Here is a 14,467-nt window from a genome sequence, read left to right on the forward strand (position 1 = left end):
AAAAGTAGAGCACTGTATAGGGAACAGGGGGACACTAGGTCAAAAGTAGAGCACTCTATAGGGAACAGGGTTACACTAGGTCAAAAGTAGAGCACTCTATAGGGAACAGGGGGACACTAGGTCAAAAGTAGAGCACTCTATAGGGAACAGGGGGACACTAGGTCAAAAGTAGAGCACTCTATAGGGAACAGGGTGACACTAGGTCAAAAGTAGTGCACTCTATAGGGAACAGGGTGACACAAGGTTAAAAGTAGAGCACTGTATAGGGAACAGGGTGACACAAGGTCAAAAGTAGAGCACTCTATAGGGAACAGGGTGACACAAGGTCAAAAGTAGAGCACTCTATAGGGAACAGGGTGACACAAGGTTAAAAGTAGAGCACTGTATAGGGAACAGGGTTACACTAGGTCAAAAGTAGAGCACTGTATAGGGAACAGGGTTACACAAGGTCAAAAGTAGAGCACTGTATAGGGAACAGGGGGACACAAGGTCAAAAGTAGAGCACTGTATAGGGAACAGGGTTACACTAGGTCAAAAGTAGAGCACTGTATAGGGAACAGGGTTACACTAGGTCAAAAGTAGAGCACTGTATAGGGAACAGGGTTACACTAGGTCAAAAGTAGAGCACTGTATAGGGAACAGGGTTACACTAGGTCAAAAGTAGAGCACTGTATAGGGAACAGGGTTACACTAGGTCAAAAGTAGAGCACTGTATAGGGAACAGGGGGACACTAGGTCAAAAGTAGAGCACTGTATAGGGAACAGGGTTACACTAGGTCAAAAGTAGAGCACTGTATAGGGAACAGGGGGACACTAGGTCAAAAGTAGAGCACTGTATAGGGAACAGGGTTACACTAGGTCAAAAGTAGAGCACTGTATAGGGAACAGGGTTACACAAGGTCAAAAGTAGAGCACTGTATAGGGAACAGGGTGACACAAGGTCAAAAGTAGAGCACTCTATAGGGAACAGGGTGACACAAGGTCAAAAGTAGAGCACTGTATAGGGAACAGGGGGACACTAGGTCAAAAGTAGAGCACTGTATAGGGAACAGGGTTACACTAGGTCAAAAGTAGAGCACTGTATAGGGAACAGGGTTACACTAGGTCAAAAGTAGAGCACTGTATAGGGAACAGGGTTACACTAGGTCAAAAGTAGAGCACTGTATAGGGAACAGGGTTACACTAGGTCAAAAGTAGAGCACTGTATAGGGAACAGGGTTACACTAGGTCAAAAGTAGAGCACTGTATAGGGAACAGGGTTACACTAGGTCAAAAGTAGAGCACTGTATAGGGAACAGGGGGACACTAGGTCAAAAGTAGAGCACTGTATAGGGAACAGGGTTACACTAGGTCAAAAGTAGAGCACTGTATAGGGAACAGGGGGACACTAGGTCAAAAGTAGAGCACTGTATAGGGAACAGGGTTACACTAGGTCAAAAGTAGAGCACTGTATAGGGAACAGGGTTACACAAGGTCAAAAGTAGAGCACTGTATAGGGAACAGGGTTACACTAGGTCAAAAGTAGAGCACTGTATAGGGAACAGGGTTACACTAGGTCAAAAGTAGAGCACTGTATAGGGAACAGGGTTACACTAGGTCAAAAGTAGAGCACTGTATAGGGAACAGGGGGACACTAGGTCAAAAGTAGAGCACTGTATAGGGAACAGGGTTACACTAGGTCAAAAGTAGAGCACTCTATAGGGAACAGGGTGACAAGGTCAAAAGTAGAGCACTGTATAGGGAACAGGGGGACACTAGGTCAAAAGTAGAGCACTGTATAGGGAACAGGGTTACACTAGGTCAAAAGTAGAGCACTGTATAGGGAACAGGGTGACACAAGGTCAAAAGTAGAGCACTGTATAGGGAACAGGGTTACACTAGGTCAAAAGTAGAGCACTGTATAGGGAACAGGGTTACACTAGGTCAAAAGTAGAGCACTGTATAGGGAACAGGGTTACACTAGGTCAAAAGTAGAGCACTGTATAGGGAACAGGGTTACACTAGGTCAAAAGTAGAGCACTGTATAGGGAACAGGGTTACACTAGGTCAAAAGTAGTGCACTGTAGTGTGTGAGGTTTACCCATGTCTCACCCTGTTGTGAGTGCTAGTGTGTGAGGGTTAGGGTTAATGTGTGCGGTTGACCCATGTCTCACCCTGTTTGTACTTGAGGATGAGGTCCCAGATGGCTCTGCGTGCGTAAGGGTCTACCCCCGCCGTGGGCTCATCCAGGATGACTGCCCGGGAGCCGCCCACAAACGCTATGGCTACGGACAGTTTCCGTTTCATTCCTCCAGACAGAGTCTGCACCAGGCTGTGCCGTTTATTATTCAGCTCCAGATCCTCGATCATCCTGACAACACACACACAGCACCTTGAAATTTACATTATTTTGAGATATGGATAGGTATGATTAGTTATCACTGCTGGCTCCTGTAATTCATAGGCAAAATTACCATGGGGGATGGCAGGGTGGGGGGGCACCCTGGAGGTCAGTGGCTCCCCAGGTAGCATATGAACATGTCATAAGCAATACCGAAATTTGCTTTAAAACTGCAACATTTTCTCTCATCCTCATGGCAAAATGTGAAGAATAGCATGAGATGAGCTATGAAAAGCACATTGTTCTTACTTCCCCATGGCAAAATGTGTAGAATTGCAGGAAATTAGCTTTAAAACGGCAAAATTTATCTCAGTCTCATGACAAAATGTGTAGAATAAGTTTGCTGAAGGTAGGTGCTCCGGGGCCCCAAATGCGTCTCCCCTGCTCAGCTGCACCATCTATTCAAGCCCCTCCCCCACTAATGTATGTCAGGGGTGGTATGAGGGGGGTTTGGCACAAGACCCCCATGAAATATGATTGGCCACCTTTGGTGCCCCCCCCCGGTCTTATCAGGTCAGATGGCTGTCAATCATTCTATTTTTTCCGCTGGCTGGAAAATTTTGGGGGGGGCTGCTCCATCGAGTTTAACGATTTACCCTGGCAGGGTAAAATGAATGCACCAAAACAGTATTACATCATCTGTGCTTCTGTCATTAGAAGAAACACTTTCAGAATGACCGAGTGGAAGCTGACAGAATACGGTCGGGAAAACATTCAACGACACACGCATCAGTCTTTGTCCATGGTATGTTCACACTCAATTATTATAGAAAAAAAAGTGGACTGGGCACAAGGTAAGCGAACTCCAAATATAAAACAACTCTTCATCTTTTGTGTCTTCTTAATATTTGCCTTGAAATAATGATGTGATGACTTATTCTTCCACTTATATTTCAAAATACCCTTCCATATACCCCTTTAAAATAACCATCAAGAGAGGCATAATAAGTCATGTCAAACTGCATAGAATTGCAGGAAATGCGTTTTAAAATGTCTCCCAATATTACGGGGTAGGACCCCTGGACCCCCGTCTACTGTTCATCCCCCCCAAATTCTACACCACAATTTCGACCTTGCTGTAATTATATATACCATTTCGACCCTTCAATATGAAGATGTGAGCTTTTATCCAAATCTATCTAATGCCATGTTGATAGTTTAACACCTTAGGGTCTTTAATTTGGTTAAACCATAAAAATGGGATGTGGTATACTTGTCCATCTCCTTGCGGATGTCCTCCTCGGCCATGCCTTTGAGTTTGGAGTAGAACCACAGGTGCTCCTCCACGCTGAGCTTGTCAAAGAGCACGTTGTGCTGCGGACACATGCCCAGGTTCTGCCTGATACGCTCCATGTCAGTACGGATGTCATGGCCGTAGATGGTGGCTGAGCCCGAGGTGGGCGGGAACAGACCTGTCAGAATAGACCTGGGGACGGTAGCAGAAAACGAATGGTTGTTATTGATAGGGTTAATTATAGAGGGAAGAAATGGACACAGAAAACAAATGGAACAATGTATTTGAAGGCCATTTTGTGGACGTTATGGGGATGTTATGGGAAGATTATGGGAAAGTTATGGTGATGTTATAGACAACATTATGTATGGCCTGTTTATAATTCATCATTACATGAAAATCTTTTAAAAATAGCGGTTGAAGAATACCCCTTCAAACACAGTCTTACCAAAACATACAACACAAACCTCTCTGTCTCCTTCTGTGAATCCACACGTAAACACAACACAACAACAGAAATGACTGGAACCCTCTAACACACGTGGGCACATTCCCATTCATCTCTCTCACATGGTGGTTGTCTTGCCGGCTCCGTTGTGGCCCAGGAAGGAAACCACCTGGTTCTCATGAAGGTTGAGGCTCAGCTTGTTGAGGGCCAGCTTATTGCCCGTCTTGTACACCTTGGTCAGCTTGTCTATACACACCACCAGGGGCAGGTGGCTGGGCTCCTCTTCCATACCACGCATCTCCTCTGGAGGGAGATAGAAAGAGAGAGATAATATGCCATTTGAAATGTGTCTATTCGTTTGAAACTGTACTGTTTACTGTTAATTTTTGATTGATTATTTCACTTTTGCTTATTATATTTTTCACTTGCTTTGGAAATGTAAACATATGTTTCCCACGCCAATAAAGCCCTTAAATTGAATTGAATTGAGAGAGAGAGAGAGAGAGAGAGAGAGAGAGAGAGAGAGAGAGAGAGAGAGAGAGAGAGAGAGAGAGAGAGAGAGAGAGAGAGAGAGAGAGGCATTGTCACAGAACAATGGCAGAACCTGAACCTATTTGAGATTCACACGTGTAAAATGATAATTCTTTGGGGGTCCATGCAGTAAACCACTGACAGAGGTGACAACAGATTAGAACAGATATACTCTTGTTCCTTAAAGTTCAATACAAACATCTGGTAGGGCTTACCACATCGCCGGTTGTCAGAGGTCAGGCTGCAGCTTGGCTTACCAGATCGCCGGTGTTCCATGGCACACGCCTGGTCCTCTTCCATGACACTCAGCCTGGCTGCTCCTCCCCAAGGCCACTCCCACGTCTCCACACGCCCACTGCCCAGCCAATAGGACTTCTGCAGGGGGAAGTACCACGGCCGGGGCAGCCCATACATCCCTGGAGGACAGAGACCACAGCAGACCACTACTTTGACCAGGACCCATAAGGAATAGAACTCGCCTGCTTGCAATACTTAACTCTGCCATGGCTCGTTGACCAAAGCCTATGGGAAAATGAATGGTTTTTTTTGTAGGTTTTGGGGATAAACACTGAAAATAAGATCTGTGGAAAACACAGGCTTAGCAGATCTTATACAATTTATGAGATAGCTGATAAAGATTAACGTCACTTTTTGTTAATTTTGAAGCATTTATGTTATCAAAACATAAATGGGCTCCTGAGTGGTGCAGCGGTCTAAGGCAGTGCATCTCAGTGCTAGAGGCGTCACTACAGACACCCTGGTTCAGCAGTCTAAGGTACTGCATCTCAGTGCTAGAGGCGTCACTACAGACACCCTGCTTCCATTCCAGGCTGTATCACATCCGGCCGTGATTGGGAGTCCCACAGGGCGGCGCACAATTGGCCCTGCGTTGTCCGGGTTTGGCCGGTGTAGGCCGTCATTGTAAATAAATTTGTTCTTAACTGACTTGCCTAATTAAATACATCTTAAAATAAAAAAATAAGCATGTAAAACACAAAGGCTTCATCATTCATTAAGGTCATGTTAACTGACTGATATTATCTCATAGAACAAAACGTATAAGATCTCCTTAGCCTGTATTAACCTCAGACCTTATTTTTATCCCAAAACCCAATTTTGTCCCCAATGATTTCCCAAATAGGAATGGCTGAACGAACCAGAGTAAACAATTTTTTTTGTTTTAAGCCTGTCGCATGCTTCCCGGTCAAAACAGTTCACACAAATATTATGGAAAAAATTTGTGACGTTTTAGTTCGTTTTGGTGTTCGGCAGGGTTTTATCGGCTGTTCACGCACATAAAATGCTTTCTTGAGGCAAGTCGAAGTTCGGTAGCTGAAGTCTAAGCCCCTTTGTCTGTGATTGGTCAACAGTAGGGGTGGGAACTAAGGACGGTATTTGCTGTCATTCAACAAGAGAGACGAGAGAGAGCAGTAGCAGCTAGGTAGCAGCTACTGTCTGCACTACACTACTAGTTTTCATGCACATGTTTTCACTTGAGAAATACTGCACTAAACATCTTAGCTAGACGTAAAATTGTGCGACTAAAAACTGCAAAAATAGCCAAATACAATACATATTTCTTGATTTATCTTAGATTGATTCTGACTATTTTGAGGAAGTGTTATGGCTATGTTGTTACTAGGGTGGCTCAAGCGGGACAAACAACAGTGCCTACAAAAAGACGCCATTACGATTGTTCTCTATAGGATTCCATTTGGGATTCATACCAATTACTTCCATAAACATAAGTGACAAAACAGGGACATAAAAGGTGAAGTATTTAAGTGAGCAGCCAAAGACTTGGTTGTTTACCTGGATGCACAGCTTCTATGTACCAGGTGAGTACTCCATACACACTGGCATCGATGATGAGCATCATCATGGACAGACCAAGGTTAAAGTCATCGCCCTCTACAGGCGACTGGTTGATGGTGCGCCACTGGATGCCAACTCCTGACACCTCATACAGGGCAAAGTACTTAGAGCCCAGGCCGAACGCTGTGGTCGACATCAAAGACTGGAGAGAGAGGAGAGAATGAGAATAAAGACAACAGACAATGTGTTAAGAGCTATTGACATGTGTGAAGATCTTTCCAGAACTCACTGATTCAGACTGGTCAGAGAATATCATTGAATTAATCAATTCACGACTCTTGTCACTTTGTTTGAATCCTTCGTAGCTCATACATTATGATACGCCTATACACACCTGGAAGCAGGCCATCTGACACAGTGAAAGAGAAAAATAACTAAATCTAGCCATGAGCCCGGAGGGACGTTTCTCTCGTTGAATTTGTCCAAACACAGGCTAAACATGGACACAGTACGTGACTAACAAAGAATGAATAAAGTATGAGAGAGCTTCCGACAAGAGAACAGAGGCCAAGACTTACAGCAATGCACTTTTCAAAGGCTGTGATCTTGTCATGGGCCACCTCCTCCCTGATGGCCACGTACATGTAGGGGACGTAGCTTAGGAAGTAGATTATCCCGCCACAGGCAGACGCCAGCTTGGCCTTGGAGTAGATCACGGACACCAGGAAACTGACATAAACAGACGGGACACAGACAGACAAACAAGAGTAAAATACTGTAAGCATATTGATTGTGTCCCAAATGGCACACTATTCCCTATATAATGTCATACTTTTTACCAGAGCCCAATGGACCCTGGTCAAAAGTAGTGCACTATAAAGTGAATAGGGTGCCATTTGTAAGACAACCTAACCATATTCAGATCATACACATTTCCCTGGAATGTCTAGCAAAGGAGCTGAGTCACTGTCTGTTTGATACATTAAGGACATAGCATTTCGAAGTAACACGTTCCTCACAAAATAGAAGTCGAAGGTTGACAAGTGAAACTGAGTGTTACCGCTTTTATCAAATCAGCCGCTAAATATCAGGGTGACTCATGTTTCATTAGATCTCTAACATCATCAATGTGTGTGCAGTCACTGCTGCTCTGACATCACAGAGTGAAAGAGAGATGAGAGAATCAACTAGATGTTGGAACATTGCTGAGGGGACTTGCTTCCATTCAGCACAAGAGCATTAGTGAGGTCGGGCACTGGTGTTGGGGGATAAGGCATGACTTGCAGTTGGCATTCCAATTCATCCCAAATGTGTTCAATGGGGTTGAGGTTAGGGCTCTGTGCAGGCAGGTTAAGTTCTTTCACACCGATCTCAACAAACCTTTTCTGTATGGACCTCGCTTTGTGCACATGGGCATTTTCATGCTGAAATAGGAAAGGGCCTTCCCCAAACTGTTGCCACAAAGTTGGAAGCACAGAATTGTCTAGAATGCCATTGTAAGCTATATCGTTAAGATGTATCTTCCCTGGAACTAAGGGCACATGAAAAACAGCCCCAGACCATTATTCCTCCTCCACCAAACTTTACAGTTGGCACTATGCATTGGAGCAGGTAGCGTTATCCTAGCATCTGCCAAACCCAGCTTCGTCCGTCGGACTGCCAGATGGTGAAGCGTGATTCATCGCTCCAGAGAACGTGTTTACACTGCTCCAGAGACCAATAGCGGCAAGCCTTATACCCCTCCAGCCGACACTTGGCATTTCGCATGGTGATCTTAGGCTTGTGTGCGGCTGCTCGGCCATGGAATCCCATTTCATGAAGCTCCCGACAAAATGTTATTGTGCTGACATTGCTTCCAGAGGCAGTTTGGAACTTGGTAGTGAGTGGTGTAACCGAGGACAGACGATTTTTACTCGCTACACGCTTCACCACTCGGCGGTACCATTCTGTGATCTTGTGTGGCCTACCACTTTGCGGCTAAACCGTTGTTGCTCCTAGACTTTTCCACTTAACAATAACAGCACTTACAATTGACCAGGTTCGCTCTAGCAGGGCAAAGACTTCACCGACTTACTTGTTGGAAAGGTGGCATGCTATGACAGTGCCACATTGTAAGTCACTGATCTCTTCAGTAAGGCCATTCTACTGCCAATGTTTGTCTATGGAGATTGCATGGCTGTGTGCTCGATTTTATACACCTGTCAGCAACGGGTGTGGCTGAAATAGCCAAGTCCACTCATTTGAAGGGGTGTCCACATACTTCTGTATATACAGTGCATTCGGAAAGTATTCAGACCCCTTGACTTTTTCCACATTTTGTTACATTACAACCTTATTCTAAAATGGATTACATAAAACATTTCCTCATCAATCTACACACAATAACCCATAATGGCAAAGCAAAAAACTTTTACATTTTTGCAAACTCATGAAAAATAAGACAGGTGTGTGCCTTTCCAAATCATGTCCAGTCAATTGAATTTACCACAGGTGGACTCCAATCAAGTTGTAGAAACATCTCAAGGATGATCAATGGAAACAGGATGCACCTGAGCTCAATTTCAAGTCTCATAGCAAAGGGTCTGAATACTTATGTAAATAAGGTATTTCTGGGGGGTTTTAAACCCCTTTTTGCTTCGTCATTATGGGGTATTGTGTGTAGATTGATGAGGAACACGTTTTATTTGATCAATTTTAGAATAAGGCTGTAGCATAACAAAATGTGGAAAAAATATTGTCAGGCAAAGTGATGCACTATATCTCTATATGAAGGCTTGCTTGGCTCAATATGTGATGATGACTAATTTGAGTTTATGACCATATCAGCTATTGATATTTTTAATTATTTGTTAAGAAGGGCCCCTCGACAGAGCCCCGCCCCCTCTGTACTGAGATCCGAGCTCAGCGTAGGCCTCTCCTACTATTTTGGGTGTATGTCCACTCATGCTTTTTACTAGACTAACATCAGAGCGGTAGTAGTGTCTTCATTACCAGAACATGATCGTTGCGATGGCGTAGATGGAGAGGAAGAGCCAGATGATGAAGATGTCACTGTGGAGGAGCACTCTGCCGTACTTCAAGATGGCCGTCAGGGCGGTCACGGAGATGGACAGCTGGACGAAGCCAGTGATGAACCAGGCCACCCAGTGGACCGCATTGTTTAGGCCCATCATCTTCATCACCTTCAGGCAGGCAGGGAGTACACAGGTTACCAGAAGAGGTTAATCCTCTTTTTTACAGTCTTACATGCACTTATATGAATGAGAATGTGATTTCAAACCACATATCGAACAAAATAATACAATTATGTAAATATTCTAAATATTCAGAAAAACATATCGTACAAATTTCAAGTTTGAGATTTTTATTTGATTGAAATCAGTATTTTTCCAACAAGGGGCAGAACAGAGGTAGTAAATATGAGCGACATCATTCTGCTACAGGTTGCCAAAGAGATGGCAGAGAGAAGATGGCATTAGTGATGCTGCTCCACTGTCACAGACAGACACAGGACAGGACTCTGAGATCCTAGTGTAGACAGCAGTGGGGGTTGGTGAAGGGATAACGGATCATAATATTGTCTGGAATGGAGTAAATGGAACGGTATTAAACGTGTGTTTGATACTGTGCAATTAATTCCATTTCAGCCATTATTATGAGCCTGTCCTCTAATTTAAAGTGCCAACAGCCACCACAGGTAGACATGTAAGCAGCTCACCTCTTTGAGCCGGTGCTCCTTCTCAGCCACAATGTGTTGGATCATCATGGCTACAGAGTACACCCAGGAGATCACCATGCACAGAGGCATCATGTGCTCGATCACAAACAGGAAGCTGTGGACCCATGACAGGAAGTTTGTTAATGACAAAGTATAGGTTAAAGCAGGGAGAAAAAAATACTACCAAAGGAATGAAACCATAGGGGAGAGTGAGGTAAGTTGAACCAAAGGGTCAGTTGAGCCACCCCTTGTTTCTAGGAAACCATACACAAAATGTATAATTTGACCAAATATTTAGGAAGAGGTCAGCATTTTTGTGTTAGAGGTTTCATGATGCTTGTATCTAAATCAAGGTAGATACTTTTAAGATTGTTCTATATATCAGTTGGGGTCTCTATAAGCTTCAATATGAGGTCCTAAACCTAGCATGAACGTGCATCCTTGTAGCTTTGGGGGCTAATATACACTGTCCTCCCGGGTGGCGCAGTGGTCTAGGGCACTGCATCGCAGTGCTAGCTGCGCCACCAGAGTCTCTGGGTTCGCGCCCAGGCTCTGTCGCAGCCGGCCGCAACCGGGAGGTCCGTGGGGCGACGCACAATTGGCATAGCGTCGTCCGGGTTAGGGAGGGTTTGGCCGGTAGGGATATCCTTGTCTCAGTATGTAAAATGTATGCTCTGGATAAGAGCGTCTGCTAAATGACTAAAATGTAAATGTCAAAAAACACCTATTTACTAATTATTATGAAGTAACTGGTTCCACAGCCTGTTTATCGTTTACTCAACTTTTCGGTCCAAGTGTTACTTAACTAAAAAATAGTTGCCCACACTTAGGTCCAACTAGAGAAAACTTTGGCAAAAATTCTGTCAATTTAAAAGGATGGGTTTGCTCAACTTTCTCATATGTTTATTCAACAATACATTATTATTTGGCATCTTAACTAATAGAGGACTGTGCAACTGGTTACACACATTGCTTTTAACTTACATGTTTGACACATATGATTAATTTGTGCATGTTCATTTATAAAGTAATTATTCTTCATCATGTCCTCACCTGGGATTTGAGCTCACAACCTCTTGGTTTCATGGCATGCCGATCTACCTGCTATGCCACCATGGATGTGTCAGTTATCAGTTAATTTGACTATTCTCTCATCATTAATTTGATTCACTTATTTAACGATGCAACGTTAAGTTTTTCTGTATAGTTGTCTAATGTTGGTGGGGCATATTAATTACTCTGTTTTAATGTCACTCCTTAATCACTATGATAAATAATACAGTTTTTCTTGATTGTACTTTTAAATATGCTGAGATTCACTTTGAAGTTCAAAGTGTACTGTGATTGAAATTTTCTCTGTGTATCAGATCGTATGTTTAGCATAATGCTATTTTGTTATAACCTGTCTTGGTTGGGTTCATGCGAGTGATGGATTGACTACACAAAGGAGTCTATCACTGATAAGCAATTTGGCAGTACGCCCAGAACATTACTCTGGGAACTAGAAGGAGTGATACAATATCCCAGTTTCAAGGTAAGAAACCTGGTGTGATGTCAGTCAATCTCATGCAGGAACCAACCATGCTTATATGACTTGTTTGTGTAGCACTATAAAGGGACTGAAAAGGGAAAGGCCCTTTCAGAGTTTCATCAGGCTTGTATTGAGTTAGTGAACCTCTCCGCCGTGATAATAAAGATTGATTCATTTACTTTGAGTTTGAGTCCTTAGTGATGAATTTCCACAACAATTCTGGGGTCACGAAACAGGATGTTTGATCTTTGACGTGATCCATCAGTGAAGGTCTGAGAGGGAACACCGGTGGCGCGTTCTTCAGAAGGCGTAAGAGGAAAATTCCTGTCTCACCAAAGAGGATGAGGACCCACCCGGACCAGACCTCCACTGTGGGAGGAAACACAACATCCACGAAACCTAGAAGGACAACTCAACGGATTTCAGTAAGTCAATTTAAATGAAGTAATGTTGTTTAAGAAGGGATCCAAGTTCTAAGAAAAACTAGGCGAAGGTTCGGTGAACCTCGTTTATAACCAGTGGTGGGCCGTCAGGGCCTGCAAGGCCTTCTCTGCTGGCCTAAACATCATCAGAATATAATTTTTTTTTAAATATATTTTCCCACAAATATGTATTAAATTATTCCCCAGAGTAAGAGTTATACTCTTCATTTCATAGCTTTCCTCTTGGTTGCACTGCTTCCAGCCCCAGGTTGAGATTTTGAGGGCTGGTCTTTATGTTAGATCTTTTATCCAATCATATTCAGCCATCATGTGTTGCCAGGGGTCTAAAATCTGCCCTCAGGCCTTCAGAATCAACAGTGCGGGCGCTTGTAGCTTATAGTGAATGGAAATGAAAATTTAGTGTCAACCAATCAGCTTTAGAGTTGGCTATTGTACGCCTTCTGGCTGGCTCCAGTGTTACACAGGAGCCAGCTAGCAGGCGTAGTGCGTGCACGTCTTTTGATTGGATTACCAATATTGAGAGGCAGGTCCTATGGAGATCTAGGAAACTGAATTTGATAAACGAATTAATTCGCGTACTACTAAGCTGTTTTTTCAACCCACAATGGCGGAAGGAGGAGAAGATATCGATTTGGTCGAGGATATAATTATAACGCCATTCTCAAGACGAACTTTTCAAGAAAAGTTAGACATTGTAAGGAGAGGTCCCCCGACACCACAAAGCCTGTCACAGGCGGGAAAGTGCTTCGTTCGCTCGCCACTTTCAAAGTTTCAACTACGAGCGCTGTCAATGGCTCACAGGCTCCTTGGCTCCGAGAAGCACTGCAAACTGTACTGCTGGGAATGCCTATTATTTGCAAGTGATCGATTTGGTGTTTGGAGCCACACTGGCTTTGCAAACTTGAGTTGTCTAACCAAGGCAGCAACGAGACACCAAAGTACGGCTGGGCACTAATAAGCAATGGTGCTTTTGAAAACTTTTGGGGACACCGGAGTGGATCTACAGCTCAAAGCACAAACGCGCAGGGCAACGGAGCTGCACAATGAAAAGGTGAAGGGAAATATTGAAAAGACTCATTGATTGTGTCATGTTTTTGGGTAAACACTGTTTACCCAAAAATGTCAATTTGTCAATTTCAAGGTGACGCAAAGCCTGGTTATACTGCGTTTCTGTCTAAATGTATAGTTTCTAGAGCCATGGCATCATAATGAGGTGGATTAATTCGGGTGGGACTGTGTAGTACCTCACTGAAGGCCCAGGCCCCAGGCCCCAGGCCCACGGCACGCCACTGTTTATAACGTTATATAGGCATTCGAGTGTGAAAACCTAAGCAAGTTCTGTATGAACTTCATAAAGATGCAACAAGAAGCGAGAAATAGTGTATTGAGTGTGTGTGTGTACATTGTGTGCGCATGTCTGAATGAATACCTAAGAAAGTTCTGTGTGAACTGAACGAATGTTCTGTGTAGGAATTCTGTGTGAATGGTGTTTGAAGTGGGTGTGTAATTAGGAAGGAAATGTTTATGTGTGCATGTGAATGCCAAACCAAGTACTGTGTGGACTGCACAAAGTTCTGTGTGGACTTCGATTGATAACGTTATATAGGGCTTCTGTCCACCACCGCCGGCCATCTGATTTACCGGTAGAGAGGCATTGAGAGAACCATTAAAAAGTTTGAGCAAAAACATGATCATTGGTGCCTCAGGCTGATTGCGATGTGCTGATCGTTGCTGGTGGTGTGGATGTGAACACCTAAGAAAGTTCTGTGTGGACTTCGATTGATGACGTTATGTAGTGATTCTGTGTGATGTGAGGTGTGAAGATATTAAAGGAAAGATTACTATTACCGAATATGTTGCATGAATAGAACACTAGTGTGAAGGAGTTTGTGAAAAATATATATCTAAACCCCTGTATTATAAAAGAAAGAACGTAATTACAAAGACACAAAATACAACATTGATATTGACCAATAATGTGAACATCGGGGCCCTGGCAAAATGATGAGTCAGAATATTTTGGAGTGGGGTGTTTGAACAAACAGTTAAATGGACTAAATGGACAAATGGAGCATTCACTTTAGATGGGACCCTCAGTACAGAGAGACTCGTAGAAGCCACAGAAAAGTTGGAAGAGACAGAGAAGAGATACAGGAAAATAAAAGTTAAATTGGTTGATTTCCACAAGTGGGATAGAGAAGCGGACCTATTGAAGGGCAAAACAGTGAAAGTATTAATGGTGAAGCAAGTAGAAAAAGGAAAGTATTAATGGAGAAGCAAGTAGACAAAGGAAAGGATTAATGGTGAAGCAAGTAGACAAAGTAAAGGATTAATGGTGAAGCAAGTAGACAAAGTAAAGGATTAATG

The 14,467-nt window shown here is 43.5% G+C and overlaps 1 protein-coding gene across 3 annotated transcripts in view; it reads right to left on the reverse strand.

Moving 5' to 3' along the window:
* The window catches only part of LOC120063278 (ATP-binding cassette sub-family A member 2-like), a 165,949-nt gene that overhangs the window by 48,034 nt on the left and 103,448 nt on the right, over positions 1–14,467 (reverse strand). For all 3 annotated transcript variants that reach the window (XM_039013558.1, XM_039013557.1, XM_039013556.1), the window contains 8 exons: positions 10,127–10,241; positions 9,400–9,590; positions 6,987–7,137; positions 6,406–6,610; positions 4,851–5,009; positions 4,185–4,365; positions 3,594–3,806; positions 2,154–2,350 (listed from right to left, as the gene is read on the reverse strand). In XM_039013558.1, the coding sequence (XP_038869486.1) occupies positions 2,154–2,350; positions 3,594–3,806; positions 4,185–4,365; positions 4,851–5,009; positions 6,406–6,610; positions 6,987–7,137; positions 9,400–9,590; positions 10,127–10,241 (1,412 nt within the window). The remainder of the gene's footprint in view (positions 1–2,153; positions 2,351–3,593; positions 3,807–4,184; positions 4,366–4,850; positions 5,010–6,405; positions 6,611–6,986; positions 7,138–9,399; positions 9,591–10,126; positions 10,242–14,467) is intronic.

The sequence above is a fragment of the Salvelinus namaycush genome, chromosome 18, assembly GCF_016432855.1.
Source record: "Salvelinus namaycush isolate Seneca chromosome 18, SaNama_1.0, whole genome shotgun sequence".
Classification (NCBI taxonomy): Eukaryota; Metazoa; Chordata; class Actinopteri; order Salmoniformes; family Salmonidae; genus Salvelinus; species Salvelinus namaycush.